The 23,549-nt window shown below is 36.9% G+C and overlaps 2 protein-coding genes across 5 annotated transcripts; both read right to left on the minus strand.

Annotated features, from left to right (window-relative positions):
- Positions 1-819: 819 nt before the first annotated feature.
- On the minus strand, positions 820-2,905 carry LOC103705198 (sugar transport protein MST6-like). The gene is made up of 2 exons (XM_008788833.4): positions 2,629-2,905; positions 820-2,480 (listed from the first exon to the last, which is right to left on the minus strand). Exons 1-2 carry the CDS (start codon positions 2,759-2,761, stop codon positions 1,090-1,092), a joined length of 1,524 nt encoding a protein of 507 aa, XP_008787055.1. The 5' UTR covers positions 2,762-2,905; the 3' UTR covers positions 820-1,089.
- Positions 2,906-5,973: 3,068 nt separating this feature from the next.
- On the minus strand, positions 5,974-21,647 carry LOC103705199 (nijmegen breakage syndrome 1 protein). Of its 4 annotated transcripts, none has more exons than XR_603756.4 (13): positions 21,452-21,647; positions 21,200-21,253; positions 20,378-20,639; positions 20,054-20,142; positions 18,784-18,914; positions 15,536-15,582; positions 15,263-15,371; positions 15,108-15,194; positions 14,089-14,260; positions 6,853-7,364; positions 6,678-6,752; positions 6,496-6,598; positions 5,974-6,414 (listed from the first exon to the last, which is right to left on the minus strand). XR_603756.4 is itself a non-coding variant. In XM_026803917.2 (13 exons), the coding sequence occupies exons 1-13, from the start codon at positions 21,486-21,488 to the stop codon at positions 6,358-6,360; spliced, it is 1,722 nt and encodes a 573-aa protein (XP_026659718.1). In that variant the 5' UTR covers positions 21,489-21,643; the 3' UTR covers positions 5,974-6,357. The 4 variants fall into 4 exon arrangements, 3 of the variants coding, with proteins under 3 accessions (XP_026659718.1, XP_008787059.1, XP_026659719.1); XM_026803917.2 differs by having other exon boundaries at positions 6,678-6,739; positions 21,452-21,643; XM_008788837.4 differs by having other exon boundaries at positions 6,678-6,739; positions 21,150-21,253; positions 21,452-21,641.
- Positions 21,648-23,549: the final 1,902 nt, after the last annotated feature.

Genomic DNA, 23,549 nt, shown 5'->3' on the forward strand with positions numbered 1-23,549 from the left:
GAAAATAAAATAGTTATTTTCTAAATCTAATAAGAGTTTTTTCTATTAGAAGACATACTCCATAGAATTTTTTTTTGGTAACAATAAACGAACTCCATAGGATTCGACCATATTGCAGCTTCCATGGGATTGGCGTGCACCTTGTAGTGGGCTGACTTCGAGGGATTTAGGATAATCAATATATCTTTTAGTACATGGATCAACATGATAAGAGAAAATTTTACATATAGGGAGAGAGATAAGATCGATGTATGAGTGAGATTAATTTATCTACACAGATGGGAAAGATAGGGATCTAACTGAAAGGTTGAATAGTTGAAGAGTTAAGACAATTATAAATAGGTAATCAGTCATTAGAATGTTGATGAGGAAGGCATCACATTCTCTTGAAATGAGATGCATCAAGTTATGACACAAGTTAAGCAAATGCTCAGAAAAGCATGACGATTGCAACACTTGGTCAGAAGAAAGAACATTTTCAGTTGTCTTGTAATTGTTAATGGCCAGAAAAAAATTAGGAAACTGAACTCCCATTCAAATTTTTTCAAGGAGTAGATCGTAAGATTACTTTTAACTTCCATTTGCAGCAGAAGTAGTGTCCAACAGAAAGGGAGGTCGGATCATGCCAATTTACCACCTTTTCCCACCGAGATTCATTCCATGTATCCTAAGACATTATGCGATCAAGTGTCTACACAGCGCGCAACATGGCTTTTTGACTCATACCGGAGCAGCAAAAAATTTAAATCATATAATAAACTATAGAATATAAAAGAGATAACAGTGAAACAAATTAAAACAGCCTATATTTGTCATTTGTGTGCGTTCAAATACAGCATATGGTTTCCCTAAAAAAAAAAAAAAAAAACTGCATAAGGTATTTTTGACAATATTACATGCAAGTGAAGATGTATAAAGAAAGTTATCTACATATCCTCTTCCACTCTTCCTAGCTGTACCTTTGCTTATTTGTCCTCACACTGCTCCTCCAAGATTTTAGTACCATTCCTAATAGCAAAATGTTTTACAAGACTTGGAGGAGGGAAGAAGAGAGAACTCTCCCATGGCCCCATGCATGCATCTCCTTCTTCATGCTACCACCCTGTGCTCGTCAGGAATGTAATTCTTCCAATACCAGTGCTTCTTCCAGACCAGATTCATCTCCTCAATGGGCACATTCTTCGTCTCCGGTAGTAACAGGGTGACGAAGAGCGTCATTACCGCGACGAAGAAAGCAAAGAGCAAGAAGAGGCCGAACTTGAGGTGGCAGAGCGCCACCAGGAAGAACTGGGCAACAATAAACGTCCAGAGGAAGTTGACGCCGACGACGATGGATTGCCCCGCCGATCGGATCTCCAGCGGAAAGATCTCGCTCGGCACGAGCCAGCCGAGCGGCCCCCACGACCAGGCAAACGCCGCAACGTACGTGCAGATGAGCACGACAACCGCATCGGCGTACGGCTTCGACATGACTCCCGTCCCGTCCACGCCGAACTTTACGCCGAGGATCGCCGCGATCGCTACCTGGCTGATCAGCATCTGCACGCCGCCCTCGGCGAAGAGGAACTTCCGGCCGAACCTGTCGACGGTGACGATCGACACGAAGGTGGCCCCGACGTTGACGAGGCCTGTGATGACTGCCGACATGAGCGACGCATTGTCCCCGAAGCCGATCGTCTTGAAGAGCACCGGCGCGTAGAACATGATGATGTTGATGCCGGTGAGCTGCTGGAAAGCCGGGATCGACAACGCCATCACGAGCTGCGGCCGGTAGTGCCTCTGCAGGATGTTCTTCCAGGGGTGCTGCACCTGCTTGGCCGACTCGCTCGCCTCGACCATGTCCTGCAGCTCCTCGCCGACGTCGTCGGTCCCCCGCACCTTCTGGAGAGTCCTCCTGGCCGTTTCGAGCTTGCCCCGCTCGATCAGGGAGTTGGGGGTGTCGGGCAGGAAGAGGGCGCCGACGGTCATGATGCCGGCCGGAACCGCGGCGAGCGCGACGGAGATGCGCCACCCGTATCCGCCCTCGATCTTGTTGGTTCCATAGTTCACGAGGTTGGCGATGAGGATGCCGATGGTGGTGGCGAGCTGGAAGCCGATGTTGAGGGCTCCTCGGAGGTTCGGCGGGGCGATCTCGGAGAGATAGAGGGGGACGGCCTGGTTCGCGAAACCGACACCGACACCGAGCAGGACACGACCGACGATGAGCATTACAACGTTCACAGCGGCACCATTGAGAGCAGAGCCGATGAGGAAGGCTGCGCCTCCGCACAGCATGGAGGCCTTCCGTCCCAAGACTCTTGTCACCGTGGATGCGAAGAAGGTGGAGATGAGCCCCGCGATGTAGAGAGACGAGGTGAAGACAGTTAGCAACTGGCTGTTGAACGAGCACCACTGGTTCTTGGATGGACCCGCATTTATCTGATCTTCGTACACCGAAGGGAAGAACTTCTCTAAGAAAACATTCATGGAAGTTACACCTCCTGCACATATCAAACAGCATTAATATCTATAATTACATCCATTTGTCACGAAATAAATCCGGAAAGAGGAAAATTAATAAATCCCAAGTATGGATATCAAACGAGAGCATTAGTGCGGAGGCAAAAATAAGGATGGCTAATTGATCACCAGATACGCCAATGTCATATCCGAAGATGAGGCCGCCGGTGGCGGCGACCATGCAGGTGACGATCACAAAAAAGGTCACCTTCCCATTGTAGTTCTTCACCTCCCCCTGCACAGCGAGCCCTCCACCAGCCATGTTGATGCTACCAAGCAAGCAAGCCTGCTCCCCCTCCTGCTGTTTCCAATGGTGGACAATGAAAGTACCCTTTGGGATACCAGAACTAAAACGTTATCAATGCGCCTCTTCTCTCCTTTATGCACTGCCTGCTTAAAGAAGGTGTTGTTGTGTATGCTTCCATCTTGTTCGCCTGCCTTTTGATGGATAAGAGGTGTTGTGTGAGGTCTTGTTCGAAATTGGTGGCGAAATATGGGGTCTCCGATGTTAGGCTTGGCCGTTGTTTCAGTTTTTCTTCTATCTTTGGGTTGTAATCCAAGAAATTCCGAAGTTGTCGGATAGCAGCCATTTACTTGTAAGGAAAAGGACGGGGTCAAAATCTTGGTAACGGTTTATATTGACTTTGTTGACTTGCTATCCGAGATTCGGGTTCGGGTCGTCCGGCACGTGGAAGCCTGAGAATTTTGTAGATTAGCTTGATAGCTTCGTGTCGACCCAGTCAAGATTGTCGAATGTTAGTCGTTTCTTTTCTGAAACATCGAGGGCCCGGAAGTTCCAAAAGTTGCGGTCTGTCTTCCAATTTGGTGAAAAGACTCGGGTGCTTGGGCTTGCAAGGAATAGGCTGGCTAATAAATAAGAGAAATATCAGAGATAAGCATGGATTTTCTTGAAAAGTTTGTTGAGAAAGACTTTGTCCATTCCATTTCATTCCCAAAAGAAAGCAAAGACAAGTTGGTCGAAGGTAAGATAGATGGCACTTGGACACATTGTTGTCCAAACTAAAGAGAAGTTAGTAGGAGAGGAGTTCAAGTGCTAGTAGAAAAGAAGACGTTTGGCTGATGATGCTTTCTACCATTCTCATTGTAATTCGTACTACGAGGGCTTTAAGATGCTCGGACAAGGATTAATGGTTTTGTTCTTCAATTAAAGCCTGCAATGTATTATGAAGTTCAAGCTCTAATATGTACTTGGCATTTTTAGATAGTTTTATATGCGAGCAAGGACCTTTTTTTCCAAAAAATTTATGTGCTGCACTTCACATCCAATAGTCTATATTTATTTATTTTTTAATTTTACCGGTCATCTTTGCCGCCATGTATTTCGAATGTAGCCAATGTTGTACACCATACACCATTGGCCTCTAATTCTATTCTAATGAGGATAAATGTTTCATAATGTTTGTTTAAACTAAATACATAATATGATAAATATTATTGTCACAACTCGATTGGCATGAGTGGGCAAGTAACAAATGATTGTACGTCCCTGACCCTCGGAAGACATGCAAGGCTTACCAAATAATTTTATAATTTCAATAATATATTTCTCCAATTAATGGAGAATAAGCAGTGGCATTTATAGCATTTTCACATTCTACTATAAAAACTTAAATAACCAAACTTTCATAATTCAAAAATTATTTTAATAATATCCAAAAAACCCTTAGCGCAATTTCAAGACATTACATAAATTGATTCAAAAATTTCTTGAAGCAAATACCATGACCAGACCGTAATCTCTCCAACACACTGCCCAACCCAATCTGCCTACTCCTCTGCATTCAAAAAAAAAGAGAAAATAAAAGGCGATCTAATAACGTAGTAAATTATGTTGACACCTTTATGGATCAAGCGTACAATATTCATAAGTAAGTTCAAATAAACACATATCAATATTTTTTTGCAAATGAAATAGAATTTACAATTTCAAAAGGAACTTTACAAAAGGCATGCGGGTATATAAATCAATATAATAATTTATTTTTCATAATGCTAGTACAAAAAGTAAGTACTTTCGGTATTTCATAATGCTGATCATTTTCTGGCTAGCTAAGCCTGAAAGAAAATAACTCCAAACACAAGTTACCAGCAATCAACTTCGATTGTCTAAGCCCGAAACAAACTAATTACTTAATATGGATTGCAAACTATTGGCTAGACCCAAAATATAATCGGATTAGATACTGTTCATTTAATTATTACTGTAAACCATTATCTCAATTACAAGTTGATCAATATAAATTTCAAAGTCTACAAACTTTCAACGATCTTCAACAACTTTAATTTTTACAATTTCATCATACAGAAGCAAATGAACATGCTCTTTGGATGCAAAAAAGATCAACAACATGCTCATGCTTGGACCCCTAAGGTTATGACACCCTCTTAAAGCTCCACAATCTAGGATCCTCTCGGATCAGCAGTGGTAGCGCTAGGAAGATAGTAATATTTTCATTTCGTGAATTTAATGGATACTCATGATAGAAAGATTCCAAACTTTAATAATATTTATAATAGTGTGTGTGTGTGTATATATATATATTCATTGTCTATAGTTATCTTGTAGACTCAACATTTTGTTAAGCATGTTTTCAATCACTAGGTAAATTATATTTGAAATTTTCAAAATTTTATCAAATTTAAACACTATTATACAAAACTAACCTCAGACATCACAATTCTAGAGTAGCAAAGCTACCTTCTTTGAACAATCAGCTCAATGTTAACATAGCCCTTCCCTGCTGGTTCACAAAGTCATGCTGACTTATTTCTAGGTTAAAGATACTACAGAAAATGAACAAAAAAGAAAGATGAAAAGCTTATTAGTTCATTATTATAATCTACAAGATGAAAACCTTGAAATACACCAGACAGCCTCAAAATCAAAGTGCCTTGCCTTCCTTTGAGCCCTCTTTGATAGCGAGAACTAGCTTGTCCATATTCGGCCAGAGGCATGGAGCTCAACTCAGTAGCTATCTCGGTCCAACCTCATTCTAGAGGAAAGCAGTTCAAGCTGAACACAAGTGTTCTTTATAAATGAGCCGAGCCTGGCTCATTAAGAACATAAGCTCGGGTTCAGCAAAAGAATTATTGGCTTGTCCATGAGTCACCAGCATAGCCTTCTTCATATAACCAAGCCAGAACAGTCCGAACTTCGGAGCGACTTAGTGTGACCAGATCATCCAATCTCATTGTGACGAATAAAGCCCAACTCAATTTTCCCAACAGACCTGCATTCCTGTTCACGATCACTAAGTTAACAATTTGTATCCACCTCTAGCACAATGGTGATATATTGATCACAAATTAGTCATTAATAAGGGTTCAATGAATCAAACTTGGCATTTCATCAAGATTTTTCTTCTAAAATAGCCATCACAGACTATGGGTAAGTAAAATGGCATATCCAACTTCTTACAAGACCCTCAGGAATGCAAACACCTCACACATCAGTTGTGCTAACAGTTGCTTGCATTAAATTTGACAAATAGCATGAATCCTGAATGTTGAAATTTTACTGTACTGTCTCAAAATGCAGTACACATAGAAGTAGCAATAAATAAAAAGGCAGGCAACCAAAATTATCATTAAAAAAAAAAAAACCTTGCCACTTTTCTTTTTTTTCAGAATTTCTGATATTTACATTCACTAGCCCTGATGCTGCGCAAAACATTCCAGTAGAACAAAAAGGCCGCATGAGTTCCTTCATCTGGAAGATTACATAAAGTCACAGTTACTCCACCTATTCAGGTTAACTAAGCATTATGATCACTGGTTTTCAAAGGCACTCAACAGACAATAGATTTTGCATCCAAGCATTCTGCATTTTGCCCTTTGTCAGCGCCGTGAAAGAAGGGCTTGAAGAGAAGTACCAGCAGTGGCACGTTTCCTCGCCTGTGGAACAAAAGGATAATGGTATCAAATATAAGCAAACTTGAAGAGTTTAACCACTATTGCAGGTCTAAGCATTGATACCTTTTCATTGTTGAACAAGTCCTCCGCGATAGCTTCAATTTGCTTACGCTTCTTCTCTTCCCTCGTGTACTCAGATGATTCGTTGCTCCCACAACCAGATTCTCTAAGAAAGTAATCCAAATTTTAGAACATTTCAGATTCCTCCAGAACTTACAGTAAGCAGAAATAAATCCAATTCTTACAGGTATGGATCTTTTGAAAATGGAATGAGATTTCTGAAGCTATTTCCAGACATTGTATTTCTCTGTAAAGGTAAACTGACAAAAAATCAATTAGAATATAATACTGCTGCAGCTATGTGCAGAAAGTTTCAAGATATCTATGATTTTCCACTGTGATGCTCACAGAGCCATTTACCTTTCTAAAGCATTTGAAGTTGGCAACCTTATCTGTGGTAGATCTACCAGGAAGTGGAGTACCAATATTTTTCACAATCAAATCTTGACTATACATGATGTCTGAATTTTCATGTCTGTCAGCAACAGCTTCCTCACTTTTGTCCACCCTTTTCATGACACCAACATTCTCAAACTTTGGGCCTGAAGTATTGGACTTGTCTGGAGATATGACTGAATAATTAGTACAGTTACTTTTGTCCTTGCGATCTCTGGTTTCTTCTGCATCTTCAGATACTTTTGTATTTTTCTCTTCATGTTCATTTAGAGAATAATTTACATTTTTTTGGGTGTCCTTGTAATTTCTTACATCTTCTCTGTTTTCAGGTTCTTTTACAATTTCATCATGTTCATATCTGAGGGCGCCCTGAAGATTGAAAATGGCAGCAGCACGATCTGACGTGGCAGTATCAATTTCAACATCAGAATCCGCTACTATAGTCTCATCAGTGGAATGTGAAGATGAAATGATAACTGCATGAAATTATCAAACCACATAGGCTTAGAGAGTACAAACTGATGGGAAATTGGCAGAGGGCTTACACAAGATAGACAAAATACAACACATCACCAGAGATACCTAGAGAGCAGAAAAGGAATGTACAACTGAATTAGGTACCAGTAGTATATGAAGAATATATTTGAAATCCCAAAGATTGCAACATGTGAAACAACACCAGATCCCAAGTTTGAAATGTAGCTCAGCAATGCATCTACAAGATAACATAAGCTGAAACTGTAGCTGCTAGGTTCTGCAATGGCACTACAGAGCTTGTCTCATTAATTATGGTCAGCTTTCATGAAAACTGTGCAATATAAAGAACTATAAATTGCGTCAAATTCTTCCTTAAGTTTACTAAGGAACCTCATTGTAAGACCCATTAAAATTTCCAAGAACATTCTTTTTGTGGGATCTTCTCATATCTCATGACCAAACCATTCCAGCCAACTTTCCATCACCTATGACTTATCATCATCTGTGGTCTGACTTTTAGGCCCACAGCAATCACTGCTATCATCTCCTTTATCTTTGCCAGGCTTATCAGATACCCACCTTGACATTTTCTTTATCCTAGTCTTAGTTTCTGTGCGGACTCATTTGATGCCCACATTTGACAAATAAATAGTCTACACTTTATTATCTAGCAAGGTTCTTCCACTCATCTCATTATCATGCTGCAAAAATATCTCTTAAAAAGCATATCTCCACTCATCTGTCCCCATCTAATTTTGTTGAATTGATGACTGTTTGTCTCTCCATTCTTCTCTTTGACAAAATAGAAAATGACAATTTTTCATGCGAGCATATTATGGCCATCAATTTTTATTGGACCCTCCTTTTTCATCCTATTCCCACTACATCCTAATTATGTATGCTATCTTTTATATCAGTAGTTCATATAACTTTCAAGGCCTCCACAAATCTTATCTCAAGGTTATACTAAATTAACAAGGTCATACCAAATCAACAACAAATAGCATATATTTTGGGCCTTCTCTTAATAGCAAGAGCTCATCTCAAAATTGTACTACAATTAGTTCTTAGGGCCAACCTTGCTTATGTAGGCTAATTGCTACAGGAAACTAACCAGTCCCACAATTGCTATTAACAATATTCACCATTCACTTATGCATGAGTTCACCCGGAGACGATTCTTTAGCATGTCTTTTTTAACACCAACCAAATTACCGATGATGTTACTACATCAAACGCTATCTCCAAGCAATAAGAATCATGAGAAGATATTTTCTCTACCCTTAACATTGTTTTCAGAAATTACCTAAGATAATAGTTCTATTGCATATTTATCACAGGATAAACTCAATTCACTCTCAAAATTGTTGTCATGGTAACACTCTTGTATACTTAATTGTTGCATCATTCCATTCCACTTCATGCCGTTGCTTAAAGATATAAATTCATAATGGTTGGTACCAAGGAAGGTACCTTCTAGTTTGGGCATAAACTTCTCAAGTCAATTTGGCATTGTTCTCATTAATCAACAACCAATTAAATAAGCTAGTTAATGAAAACAGCCAAATCTCTTGTGTATCTTTTTTGTTCATCAATAATTCATCAAAATCTAACACCTTATCCCTTTGTTTCCCAGTTCATCTAATTTCTAGATGGTACATATGTAACATATGTCCATTTAATCACATCATGTTTTACCAAGTTTTATTATTACTAGTTCTGTTAAAGTATGCAGATGCATGAGTTTTATCGAACAGTAAAGCATTAGATTGAGATGTCAAAGACTTTTATTTGGCCATGAAACTATTGTTCAGGCACAATAGACACAATATGCACAACCAGTGTATTAAAAGATGAAATATAAAAGCATATTGAATGTGCACGTTATGACATGATCACATCATTATAGGACACTGTTATCTCCTACCCTCTCCAATCTTCTTGAGCGAAATGGGGATATTCCGCAAAGAATTTAATTTGCCACAAAGTTAGAACCAGCAATGCAGCATATCTGCCAACTGATGTTGCACCAACATGGACACCAGAGGAACTCACATGTGAGTCTAATTTAACAAACGGAAAAAAGTAATATGGAGAAAGAGAGAACAATATTTTAATTGAATCAAATCCATACAAGTTAATTACAGGATTATAAAATTAGAGTAACTAGATGATTCATATCAGCAGAATGATCCCACTCTTGATTTCAAACATTTAAATAATTGTACATGTTTGTTGTGTACATTGAAAAGTTTATTGTTAAATAATAATGCTGGAAACAACTTCTAAAATATTCACAAGTATAATACATGGAATATATGGTTGTTTCTAATGTAAAGGTCATTCTTATTAAGAATGACAGTAAAGATACAAGCATGCTAAATAGCAAGTTATCTTATAATTCCTTAAGAAAGCTAAAAAAAGGTTACTGACCAAGCTTGCTCTAAGATGACTACAGTCATCCAGAAATCTTGGGGTTCAAATGCTTAAGCAAAAATCCTCTAACCATCCCTTCCTGATAACAGGGAATGCCAACCATAATTGGAAGTGCAGAGGATTAATACCAGTCAACAACTATAATCTCAGAAGGAGTCAGTTTGATACATAACCGGATGAAATTGTTTGAAAATTATGCTAAGCAATCTGCATCAATTGTTTCAAAGATGTCCTTTGTGATTCCTGAGTCCAAAGCTGTTGAAATGGTCATAGAACAAAAGACTGGACCACTAGAGTCTACCATCGCTTAGCAAAAAAGGTAGGAAGGATCAAGGACAGGAGTATTCCCTTATCATTGTCAACATCATGTTGCACATGCAAAATACAGAACTTTGCTCAAGGCTTCAAGGTTTCATGACATTTCACAAGATGTATAATACCACTATTGATTCAAGAACAACTAGAACCCACTTCTAAACAAATTGTGGTCAGATTAATCCAAGAGCCATGTTAGACTTGATATTGGAAGAGTTCAACACTCCAGTCATTAAAATCCACAATTTGTGAACCCAATCAGGATCTTGCATATCATACTTAGACTTACCAATATGTGGATCTTTGAGGTCCGGCGAAAGTTCATATAACATTACCACCAACAAGAAAAGAAATGCCAAGAATCATGGGATTTTTATATAGATAGTGGCCAGTCTTCAGAGTTTACCGAGTGAATTGAAGAGACACTAGACACTCAAGTGTGATGAAGGGAAACCTAGTACAGCAAAGCAAGATTGTAAATGAGATGAAAGCTAGATCAAGGATTAAGTTAGCAACAAGAGAGGATGCAGAATAAGACAAATTTTAAGTAGAACCCAGATAATGTCAACGAGATTACCAAGGAAGTTGCATGTAGGGAGGTCCAATGCCATCACAAAATGCCTCATGCTTCAAGGGCTGTTCATTATGACAACCACAAATCTGATGACCTTTGCTAAGAATTCTGAAGAGGATGACACAGGTTAATGTAACATGCAAATGCGATATCTTTTATACACAACTCAAAAAACTATGAGGGTAAGTTGCAAGGAGATAAAGTACCAAATAATGACATGGATAGCATGTGAGGTAGGAAAAGTCCCATGGTAGGGTTAAAGTGTAGGTCCACAAGCGATCCAACTCCAGATGTCTGACACACAAAAAAGCTTAAACTAGGTAGCCAAAGAACTAAAGGCAACAAAAGCAAAAACTATGATGCCCTGTCACAAGCAAAGGTGCTGCAACCCATGAAGCGGCATGATGGCATGAGAATAGAAGCTACAATTTGAGACTTCGTATAGGGAAAGGCCCAGAAAATAAGAATTAAAGCCTAATAACTATTTAGAAGGTTGGATAGAGCGAGAACATTAACATTGTTCAGAAGAGTGCATCAATGGACCAGATTCAAGTTAGAAGGTAGAATAAATCAAATTTTTTAAACAAAAAAAAAACAAAGAAAAACAATTAGGGATGATTATGGCATGGCAGGGCTACCAAAAGCACTCAAATCAGAATTCCATTAAATAAACGAGCAAGGTTAAGGAAAAAGTAATTTATCAAATAAGAAACAAGAGTGATATGAGAGAAACAAAAAGAAAATATGTTATTACGGCCTAGAAAAAAAAAAACTAGCCAAAAGGTATTATTTGGATTCCTTGACCCTATATAAGTACCCAAGATCTACCCAATGCATAACTTATGTAGGATTAAATACATGCTAGCATCGTTTATGACATACTCTCCCCCCCCCCAAAGTCATAGTGTCCTTGTTAGGCTAAAGACAATCAAATCTAATCACAGATACTATAATCAACTCATGATTATTACTAAATAGGCCCATGTTGTAATATCCATTAGTCCAAGTGGGCCATGGACATGGTCCACTTTGACACCCCTTATAACCCAGGACCTCACCCAAAAACTCGGCAGCGTGGGCTTGTAACCCGAGGGCTATGAGATGACCAAACTTATCTAGGTGATATTTAAGTGTGTGTGAGGACTTGTGCAAGCATTTGTTTAGTCCCATATTGCTTATACATATTGGGTAGACCTTGGATACTTATACAAGGCTAAGGAACCCAAAAATACCTTTTAGCTAGTCTTTTCAAGTGAAGTCTTAGATTTTCAAAAAATGGTATTAGAGCGGACCTAGACATAGCCCATGTAAACTTGGGAATACTGCAGCATGGGCCTATTTAGGGTTGACCACAGTCGATTGTTGTATTTGTGATTGGATTTGATTAGATTTGGACTCTTAACCTATCGAGGATGCTATGATAAGAATAACGAGAGTGTGTGACCCATGTCGGCATATCTTTAGTCCTAAATCAACCATACACTCTAGGTAGATTCCGGATACCTATACAGGCTAAGGAATGCAAACAATACCTTCTGGTAGTCTTTTTTGGTGAGGTCTTGGTTGTTACATGTGCAAGAAGAGCAACATTAAACATAGAAAAGAATTTAGAGAAAAATGTGGATGCCAGAATTTAAGATAGAATCCAAAAAGGTGCAAGTCTAGCTCGATCCAACAAGTGGTCAAAACAAGGAAGCAACACTCAAAAAGGAATTCAAATACAAAGTATGGTAGAGTACCAAGGACCACCAAGCAAATCAAAAAGATTGGATGGTGGATTAATGAGCAGGATAAGTGGAGAATATGACATGTAGCTAAGAAATGTGGATTCCATGAGACAAATATGGACTCACAGGACATAAAGGCTAGTCGAAATGGAGTAAGGATTTGATAGCATGGCTACAAAATTCAAACCATAAATTAGGAGCGACAAGACAATTTCATGCATAGAATCAAGAAAAAAGGTCAAAAAATGAACAACTTCATTTTAAACGCATATTAGTGGACAAAGGATGAAAAAGAGGCATGTCAAAATAGACCCATAAGTCGAACCTCAAAAAGGTAATCCAGAAAATAAATTCCAGCGAGAGGGCTAAAAAAAGAAGTATATAAAAGCTAGTATATCAACTAGGTTAAAAGTGGCCAATGGGCTGGAATGGCAGTAGATAGGGTTTAATGGGGGGTCAATGTATCTGAAGTCTGAACAATGTGCACCATACATTAACAATAAAACTGTTTGACACAATGCACCAAGAAAGGAAATCATCATGATATTGTTATGGGAGTAGTGATCTTTGAAATTACAGCAACTTTAGCTAGTGGTTGGTGTGTCTGAATAACTTATGCACAATAAGTACATCTAGAAGATTGGAACCAAAGATTGTGAAGACACAAAACTAAAGGAGAATATATAGACTCAACCATTATACAAGCAATTAGTGTGCAAACGTGCACAAGGAATTACAAAATAAGAAGAAACCAGCATGCAAGGTATATTGAACTAGTACATGTTACAACATATATATATGTGTGTGTGCGTGTGTGTGTGTGCGTGTGTATGTATTGTATATGTATATGTATATATACAACGTTTTAGTCCTGGTGGGACAGGGGGCATCCTGGCCACCCCATCCCATTCCTGTGAGAAAATAGGACCAGAACAGGTTCGGAACTCCAAAACCCATCCATACGGGGAGAGAAGAAGAAAGAGGGGAGAGAAAGAAAGGAAAGATGAAGACAAGGAAAAAGTGAAAGAAAAGAAGAAGAAAAAAGGAGAAAGAAAAGGGAGAAGAAATAGAAAGAAGAGAAGGAAAGAAGAAAGGTAAGAGAAAGAAGAAGAAAAAAGAAAAAAGGAAATAAAGGAAGAGAGAAGAAATAGAAAGAAAAAAAGGAAAGGAAAGAAAGGAAGATAAAAGAAAAAGAAAGAAAGGAAGGAAAGAAAAAGGAAAAAGAAAGAAAGAAAGAAAGGAAAGAAGGGAGAGAGACGAAATATACCTATCAGGATGCATGACCGGACCACCGCTAGGACGGGGCGGGACAAGGGGCATCCCGCTCCATAGAGAAACCGGGACACCCCCATCCCACAGGATTTAAAACCTTGTATGTATTGACCACTTAATACAATCAATTAGTCGGTACTTACATATGTATGCATGTATATATGCATGCATGCATGCTCATGTGTCTACATACATACTTGTTTATGTGCATGATTGAACATGCATGAACCTAAAGCCAAATTCAACATACTCTAAACACCTGCACCTAATGAGCATGCAACATTATCTACTGGAAAAAGAAAAAATTCCAAGAATAAAGTAGTCTACAACCTCCAAACATGAAAATCAGCATCTTTTTCATATTGATATTATGATGACAAGTGGTCATCAAATACTTACAAGCAGGGGGCTTGATGATGGAAGATTCCAAGTGTCCAGATAAAATGGCAGCAACCAATCTCATTTCAGTGACTCTGGACAAAGAAGACAGCTCACGAAAGTGATCAAATTCATTTGTTCGTTCTCCAGGAATTACCAGAACTACTTGGTTGCTTTCTCCATCCGCTGAAGTCTGAAAAAGTTACAATAAGTGACAAATTAAATGTTCATATTTATTTAAAAAAAAAACTGAAGATGATGACTTTTATGGAAGGCAGAGTATGAAGCCTTGTAGCAAGATTACAATCAAGCATTCTTTTTATAAGTGCAGTCAAAGTTCCTTGACAGGTTCTGGGCAATGTTTGAGAAAATGGATAATTGCAGCAGCAGAATTTATTTTCCATCTGGAACTCCAGTGCATTATGGTCTTCAATTGATAGTGAAATAAAGAGAAACATGAATATATAAAATTAAGAGCAATTGAACAAGAAAGGGGTATTCTTGGTGTCTTTCTTATGCTTCAACAGTATGATTTTCTAATATTTGGATAATATCTGAATGCAACAACAGATTTGGATTAAAATCTAAAAAACCGATAAGGTTGCAATACTTTGTAACAAGAGTTCTCAGTTCTTTTTAAAAATATAAACATCAAAGTAGCAAATGAAACAACAGAAGCACTCAGGTCTTATTCTGCTTGAAAACCGCAAATAAGAATACTAGGTAGCCTATCTTCCAGATACCACCAGCTTTAAGGTATTTCCAATCAAAAACAAGTAGAGCAGTATCAGAAGGAACCTTATCTTAGTCTTCAAATGCATGCAAAACCCTAAGTTCATGAACCACTTGACCAACTGAACGCATCTTAAATGTTACAAATAGATATTGCACTAAGTAAATATGACTACCTAACATAAAATGCTATGAAGGATCTACAAGATCACAAAAACAGAAAAAGATATCAGCAGAGTTTTCATTTGATGGATAGCCACTGGAAAAATTAGCTAATAAATTTAAAAATATAAATAAAGTTCGCTTACCTGGCTACTTGAACAAAATTCATCAACATGGAAAGATTTTGCTCCAGCAACTTCGAGTAAAGATTGGAACTTATCACCAAATTTATACTGCACCGAAGTGGAATAAGAGGAAGGATGTCTAAATTTTAATATAAGCAGAGGAACAAGAATATTACCTTATGTGAAGATACCATAACAAAGGTATAGCCTGCTAGGCATTTCTCTCGAGACTTGGGATCTACAACCCTTACCAATATCCCATCTACAGTCAAACTTGGAATGTAGCTGAAAAATGAATCAGAAGTGATTCTGGTGAACTTCAAAGTTCAAACTTTACAAAAAGTTCAAGATGAATTATGTCCTGTGCTCATTGAGAGATACCGAGATGACGCTAGAACTTAAGAAGAAACATCAATTCTCAACTCCCAACAGAACATATTATGACTTACGAGGTACAAGAAGGAATTTCTGTGCGAATTTTTTGCTCAGCAAGGACCTGAAAACAACATATTAGCATAAGGGCAATTTTGTTGTTAGAATCAATAAAAAATGAGTAAGGTTATGCAAACAAGAGAATACACCAATAGAAATAAAATATCCTTAGAAGTAGCAAAAAGGTCATCACAGACTAAAGAATCAAAGAATGAGCCCAAATACTTGGGCTTCATTTTCAGCCAATGCCAAATTAGTTTGGTTTTCAGCAATTCCTGCAGTTTCAATTGTTTTACTTTCAGTCTCTGCAGTTTGAAAAATTACCTCAAATAAAGGAACTGCAATTAGAGAATATCAAAGGTCCTATTGGATGGGGCTCCCGTTGCTGTGGGGTCTGCGAAGGGTCTAATGAATGTAGTCTTACCCCCACATGTGGAGAGGTTGTTTCCGTGTTTCGAACCCATAACACCCACGTCATATAGAGAATATCAAGAGGCAATAAAAGAAACAAAAGTCAATAACTAAACTAGACATCATTGACTGCATCAGCATGATGAAACCAATAAAAAGGAAGAGCCATAAAGTACCTTAGTTGCACAGGGCTTGATTATGAGAATTACACAGCAGTGGAGAAGACTTGTCTACCATTGGTATAATCCTCTCAGAAGATAAAGCACTATGTCCTTGCCCACACCATTCACTTGACAAAATGGCCCCCTTTAGGTACATGTTTGATAAGCTAGCTCTTCCCAAATAAGCCCAATCCAGTGGGAGATGTTGTTAGCTAATTCCACCTAGTTTCATCACCCAGAGAGCAACAAGGGCCAAAAGCTCTCTTGCCTCAGCTAGCCTACAAGCATGTGCATATGGATTTTCCTGGTGAAGAAATCAGGGCTCTTGAAATTGCCAAGAAAAAGGTTAAGAAGAGGCAATGGAAACCGTATTTTGACAAGGCTCCTAACTCTCGAGGTAAGGGCATTGGAGTGACACCTATATCTCTAGGCGTATGATTTTTTTTTCCCTTAGGATATCAGCTCAAGTTAGGGGACACCAATAGCACCATTAAATACAGAGCCTGATTGCAGGGGAATGGATGGCAAGAGCCCACAATGTCGAATAGCTTCTAGTCATTACTAACTCCAAGCTCATTCTCATAATACTTACACAAACATTGATGCTGAGCACCGCAATTAAGGACCTTTACGGATCATGCAAATTCCCCATAGATAATTTCAATGAGAACCATTGTGTTCATGCCGCTCAAAGTAAAAAAGATCCTAGCAGACTACTTTGGATCAGTTGTCACCTCCCTTGAAATACCCCTCAGCATAAGTTATAACACTACATTCTTAAAATTTTTGGAGGCACGCCTTCAAGATCATAGAGACCAGAAATGAGTTGATATCAACCATGTCGGGAGTTGATGATGAAAAGTTTTGGCATCATAAAGTCAAGCTTCGTTGAGTTTGAGACTTTTCCAAACCATACTGATGAAGATGACCAGAAAGCAATGAAGATTGCAACCAGGTGTACTATGCTAGGAAGAACTCTTTAAAGAAGGTAATCCAATGAAATACTTTTACGATGCTTCCAAGGAATAGACTAGACACATGCTCTAAGGGCACACTCTATACTAGTGGCAAGATATCAGTCAATAGCATTGTCCTGAAGTATTCAACAAGGCAAAAGGCAAACCCCTCAACAGAAATATATCATAGAAAGGGAAAAAGTTTTGAGAGAGGGTGAAAGTTTTCCTATAATCCATCGCCTGGATAGACTCCCTTCCATACATGTTGCTCTCTTTTACAAATCACTTCAAAACCCTTCAAAAGAGAAATATGGTAATTTCTAATGCTAAACCTAAACAAAACATACTAAATGTATTTGACATGGTTAGATGATTGAATTGAATTCAAATATCATGTGGTTAAAATAATCTTCAACTGCACATTTGTTGTTTAGACAACAGAATAGAATAACACCATGTGTCTTGACATATTTTTGAATCCATGACAGGCCATTTTGTCAACATTAGTGATGACCCAAAATTCAAAAATTACTAAATTTACTAGTTCGCATTAGTACATGCACAATTTTCTAGTCTATATTGATCTAAAAGATGTATTCATTGCAGAAATAGCTTAAGCTATAGAAATTATAGAGCAAGTTCAAATATTTCATTCTCACCGGTAAGCTTATACAATGTTAATTGTACGTAATTCTGTTAAATGATCATGCAAATAGCAACTCCAACATGTTATTTGGAACCTAAAGCTACCTTTCAATAATAGAAATGAACCATATAATACTTGAATAAGATATTTTGCTAAAATCAGAGAGAAAAAAGTGCCGACCATCATTTGCAATATATTATCATGTCTAGTACATTAAATTAAAGAAGATATTCTGTTGGCTGTACTCATGCTAGAGTAGTGTAAGCAGCCGTTGTACCAAAAAAAAATAAAGAAGATATTATTTAGTGGCATTTTCACACAAGAAAAGATAGGATAGGAAATAAAATCATTCATAAAAGGTAGAGGTAGCACTGATTGAGAAAAAGTTAAGAGAAAGACGACTTAGATGGTTTGGACATGTACAATATAGGTTGAGAGATACACCAATTTGAAGGAGTGATTTGATATATATAGAAGAAAAGATGGGTACATGTAAAGCAAAAATTACATGGGATGAAGTAGTGAAGAAGGAATTAATATCGCTACATCTTTCAAAGAGTGTGACCCTAAACAGAGTAGTGGAGGAAAAGATTCATGCAGCCGACCAACTAGTTTGGGATTAAGGCTTAGTTGAGTTGAGTTGAAATTGTTTAATAGCATTTTCACAAGTATATAGATGGCATATCCTTGCTTGATTCTTTCTCATACATGTAAAAATTAGCCCACTATTAAACTTCACAACATTTATCACTAGTCATGTTAATCCACTAGCACTCTCATGTCAACAAACAAGGAATATATAAATATAATATATATAATATATAAATACAATATAATATATATATATATAATGTGCAAACCTCCTAGTATGCTCTATTTTGCTTATATTTTCTAAATAAATGACAATCAAGAAAATGGATATTTAGAAAAGAATAATAAATTTAGGAACTTTTCCATGCCAAGAAACAAATATATAACTAAGGAAACATAAAATAATAAAATCAATAGAACAGGCAGTAAGCCCATGTGATGGTTTATTCAATAGATTTTTCCTGCCAAAGAAAGATATTCAAGAGAATATTAGAAGATACCTCACACCAATCACTGAGGACAACTGGTTTCTTAGAAAGAATTGCTTCAATAAGCTCAAGTGTTATTGAAGAAGATTCGTCAACAAGAACATGTGTGCACTCATTGCTCCAAGTACAAGTAATGTTCGCCCCTTAATTACAGAATAGAAAGCATCAGCATAATTTAAAAAAAAAAAGGGCTAGTTCAAGAAATCATAAACTTACAAGCCTTCATAAAACAGTGACTTCAAGAACAAGGAGACCCTTAGTTTAGAAAAGTGGTCAAGGTTAGGCAAACATTCGAACTAATCTTCACAATGTCTTTATATCATTAAACATGTACTTTAGAAAACTAATTTTCACAATGTCTTGATATCATTAGACATGTCCTTTTGAACCAGTGATTAATTATATTGTGTAATTTGTAGGAAGAAATTACAATATGGCCACTTGACATGTCATGCTACATCATAGTAGGTCCACAAACAAATGAAAAAGCTTTTTCTCGGGTTATACTTTTTACCTTTAATTTCTCTATTCCTGTTAAATAACTTTAAACACAAGTTTATAAAAACAGTAACCTATTATACAGACTGATAATAAGCTATAGCCCCTTTACACAAATATCAAAATGTTTATACACAAAGCAACTGTGTATCATTATAGCTTTAGCACCTTCTAACATGTTCACATCACCATGTTTATACATGATGCAACATCATAACTCCAGCATTTTAGCATCTGCTGACCCCTCGTCACCCTGCCCCCAAAGAAAAAACCCACCCCACCACAAAAAAGGAAAAAAAAAAGAAGAAGGGGAAAAAAGAAGAAATAATCAAGTTTAATATACGTTTAATTGTCGCATATTATTTATAAACATTTTCCATGTTTCTTATGACATCAACTACGAAAAGAAAGAACTCTCATTATATTTCCACCATCACAGAAACTTGAAAAGAACTGCAGTCTTATTAAAGGAAATTAACAAGCCTTCACTGGAAAGAGTTAGGTCAGATACACATTCCAGAAGTGATCCCTTTTAATCAGCTGAGTGACATGCATCATCATGGAAACAACTTGGCAGTAAAGAAATTGTTGAGTTATTGGAAAAGGATAATTATATGATCAAACTGATGGCCAGCTAACTACCTTGTTACTACAGAAAGAGGTCTATAAAGTACAGAAGACATACTACAGCTCAATTAACAGGTATGATAAGGTATTTTAACTTCAGGGAAAAAAACAACATCACTTAATAAATGACAAATTCAGAAACAGAATAAGAACAAACCAATAGATGAAATGCTGGCTTCAAGTGAACGATTTGCTTGGATGGGCTTTGAGCAATGAAGAAAGATTACAAAGGGCACAAAACAAAACCTGCAATGAAGGCCAACAAGCAATAAGTTAGATAAATAAATAAGCAAATCATTAAAAAACCAGAAGAGTACTTGAAGTATACAACACTAGCAGCACCTGCTAAAAATAATAAACCACAGAATAAAATCTTAGATATTAAAAGCAACATTCTAGGTAAAGTCTATGCAACAGAGCATCAACTGACCATTATCACTAAAAAAGGCATCATTGTGTCATATTCAAAATTATTACTCACCTGACGGTTGCATTGCCGGTTCCAAATGTTACCAAATCCCCATCTTTAAGTTTTGCCTCTTGACCTTTACGCAAACGAACTCCCTCAGCCCCAAATTCTCTATTAACAGATGTACCGTATCTTGAGCGATCAACGATCCGGACATAGGAGGGAAAAGTACCAGACCCACTATGAGAAGGATCAATAAAAGTCATTTTATCAACAATAATCTCTGCATGAACTCGGGATACTGATGTGTCTGTTTGGACAATAATATCACAATCTACAAAAGAAAATTGTGAGTTCAATAAGCATGAAAATTCTACAATAGAAGAATGTATATCAGTTCCATCTTCACTTCACAGAAGTAGAATTAGGTTTTTAACTCCATTCAACAGCATTTATTTTGACTTTGTCCATTAATTGATAATATGAGCTGTAAGATCAGTGGCATCTAAGAAAAGAATCATTTAGAAACACACCATCATCCGAAGAACCCATGGTCTTACATGACTTCCCACACCACCCATTTCCACACCACCCAAAACCAACAAACATATCGCGGTCATTTCAACAGTCAATTAGTAGCATCAAGCTGTGACATTACCAACTGGGTGAAAAGGTGGTGGCACGAAATGGGCCGTGCGAACTTCATTTAAATTAGTCCAATAAGAAAACTACAAAAATAACCAAAAAAATATCGGTTTTTATTGTTCTTTTCTCAGTTCCTAATTTTTTTCTAAACTTCCTTGAAATTTACATAAGATGGGAGGAATGCATTTAAACCCTCAACCTTAAACTCCCATCATAAAAGGGGAACGAAGGCACCTAGAAAGGCCGAACCTTTTCGACCAACGTTGTATGTTCCCTTGGAGAAGATGTAGTACTTCTGTGCACCTGTCAAACCGAACAATCACGCCAAATAGAATCCAAGAAAATCGTGGAACTATCAGCATAAATCGAACAAACATATAAAGATTTGCAGATGCCAAACATAACAGATCAAATTGAAAAAGAAATGACATAAGAAGCCAGCAGAATCAATCAAAAGAAAGACGAAAAAAAAAAACGAGAGAGTTCATGAAAGAAGGATACCTCGAAGGGAATCGACGGGAATCAATCCCCAGACCATCTTGGGATGTTTAGGGCGTGGGATCTGCGAGCATTAGAGGAAGGAATTGAGTTGGGAGGAGCGAAACCTACTAATATGAATGAGAGACAACCCTACGCTTCGCCTATCATCTTCCGTCTCCCCGCCAGCTTAAAATCGGTATTGGAAAACCACAAACCCACCAACAAGGTGGTAGCACGGCTGGGACAGGGTTAAAATTTTAACAGAGTGGCTCAGATTCGAAATGCATAGGCATCGATTAAATACGGAGAGTCGTCTTTTAATCTGCCGGTACTTAGACGATGCTGGTGTGACATACTCACATATAGCCATGTTGGTGGGGCTCCCCCGCACGTGGAGAGGGTATGAATAAAATTTGTCTGCTCATATCGAATATTCCCCAGCAGGGGATTGCTACGTGGGTGATGTTCTCCTCAACCCCCTCTTCCCTTTTTTCCGGCAAAAAAAAAACCACAAACCCTGGAAAGCAAAAGCGTGCCGTGCATGCGACTCGATGTGCAGAATAAATATAGCAGTGAGCACAACGAGCAATGTAGCATTAATTTTCAAAGATTGTGCGTGGTAGAGGAGATAAGTTTTAGATGGATAAGTTTTTTTTAGATGCTCCAAATTTTAGATTTTTTGACCTGTCATATATATGAACACTAGAGATATTTGGAACAATTTGTAATACTTGTTCGCACTCATACTATTAAAGAATTATGATGCTATTTTTTATTACAGATTTACTTATGGCGCTTCTAAAAAAAAAAATTAATTCTAACTTAATAGTTAACAACTATTTTATCAAATTACATGAAATTAAGAAGCATAAATCTAGCCCATAATTTATTATATGCATGTATAAGTACAAATATATAAATACATATAGATAATACGAACGTGCTTTTAGGTTGAGTTTTAGAATATTAATAGATCAATTTTTTTAAGATACTCCTATTCTATCCCGGTAGTATTGACTATAAAAGGAATAGATTATTCTATATAATAAGTCTCACTTAGGTTTTTGGATTGTACGATAAGTGTGAGGAATACAATACATCAATTTTTCCGATGATTTAAATTTTACCATAGTGACAAATTTACCCTCTCACTTTTGAAGGGAATAAGTTTTTCCATCTAAGGTAACAAAATAGAATTATTTTTTTTATCTCTTACTCTTTGCTCTTATCTAAATATGCTTACTGTAGAAAACTTTTAGAGTGTCGGGCAGGATATTTTCCCGTTTTGGGAATATTCTCTCTTTTTGGAGATATTCTCTACCAAGTGCAACCTAAAAAAAAACCCATTATCACAAAGATGTATAAATTATTATAAAAATTTAATTGATGGGACATTCATAAATTGTCAGCATATCCATTGACATACTTATATTGTATTATTTTATTATTTAAAAACACTTTCAATTTGTCTTTGTATTCATGGATCTTTCTATTTTTCCATAGAAATTTATCTAAAACCTTTAAAATATTTTCTATGCATATTTTTGTTATAAACTATTAATAATAGAGATTTGTGTTTAATCAAGTAGGCAAATTGACAACATATATTAAATTTAGATGTCATACTAGTGCTTTTGAAGAAAACATAATTTTATGTTGATGTGAGTATCAAGCATGTCGAATCAATTAAGATGTATATGGTCAATTAGGTGAAGTGTGTTGTATATATATATATATATATATATATATATATATATATATATATATATATATATATATATATATATATGTCTAAACCACAAAAACTTTGATATTTTTTCATAAAAGTAATTTGCAAGAGAAAACCAAATAAGGCAGAAACAAAACCCGATCAATTGCTTGAGATAAATAGAGTATTTGAGATAGATGGTTGATTTATATATACTAGTTTATCGATAAAGATTTTAGTATTAACTGGACCTTTGCATAAGAGATAAAGCTCTCTATGTAGAGTATAGTAAAGACATATAAATACAATTTACATCTTATAAATATTAAGTCTTTGAATATTGTTTACATTCATATATGATAGGCTTATATTAGATTGGAGAAAATAAATAGTGACATTTTATAACCAAAA

The sequence above is a fragment of the Phoenix dactylifera genome, unplaced genomic scaffold (assembly GCF_009389715.1).
Source record: "Phoenix dactylifera cultivar Barhee BC4 unplaced genomic scaffold, palm_55x_up_171113_PBpolish2nd_filt_p 000292F, whole genome shotgun sequence".
NCBI classification, from domain to species: domain Eukaryota; kingdom Viridiplantae; phylum Streptophyta; class Magnoliopsida; order Arecales; family Arecaceae; genus Phoenix; species Phoenix dactylifera.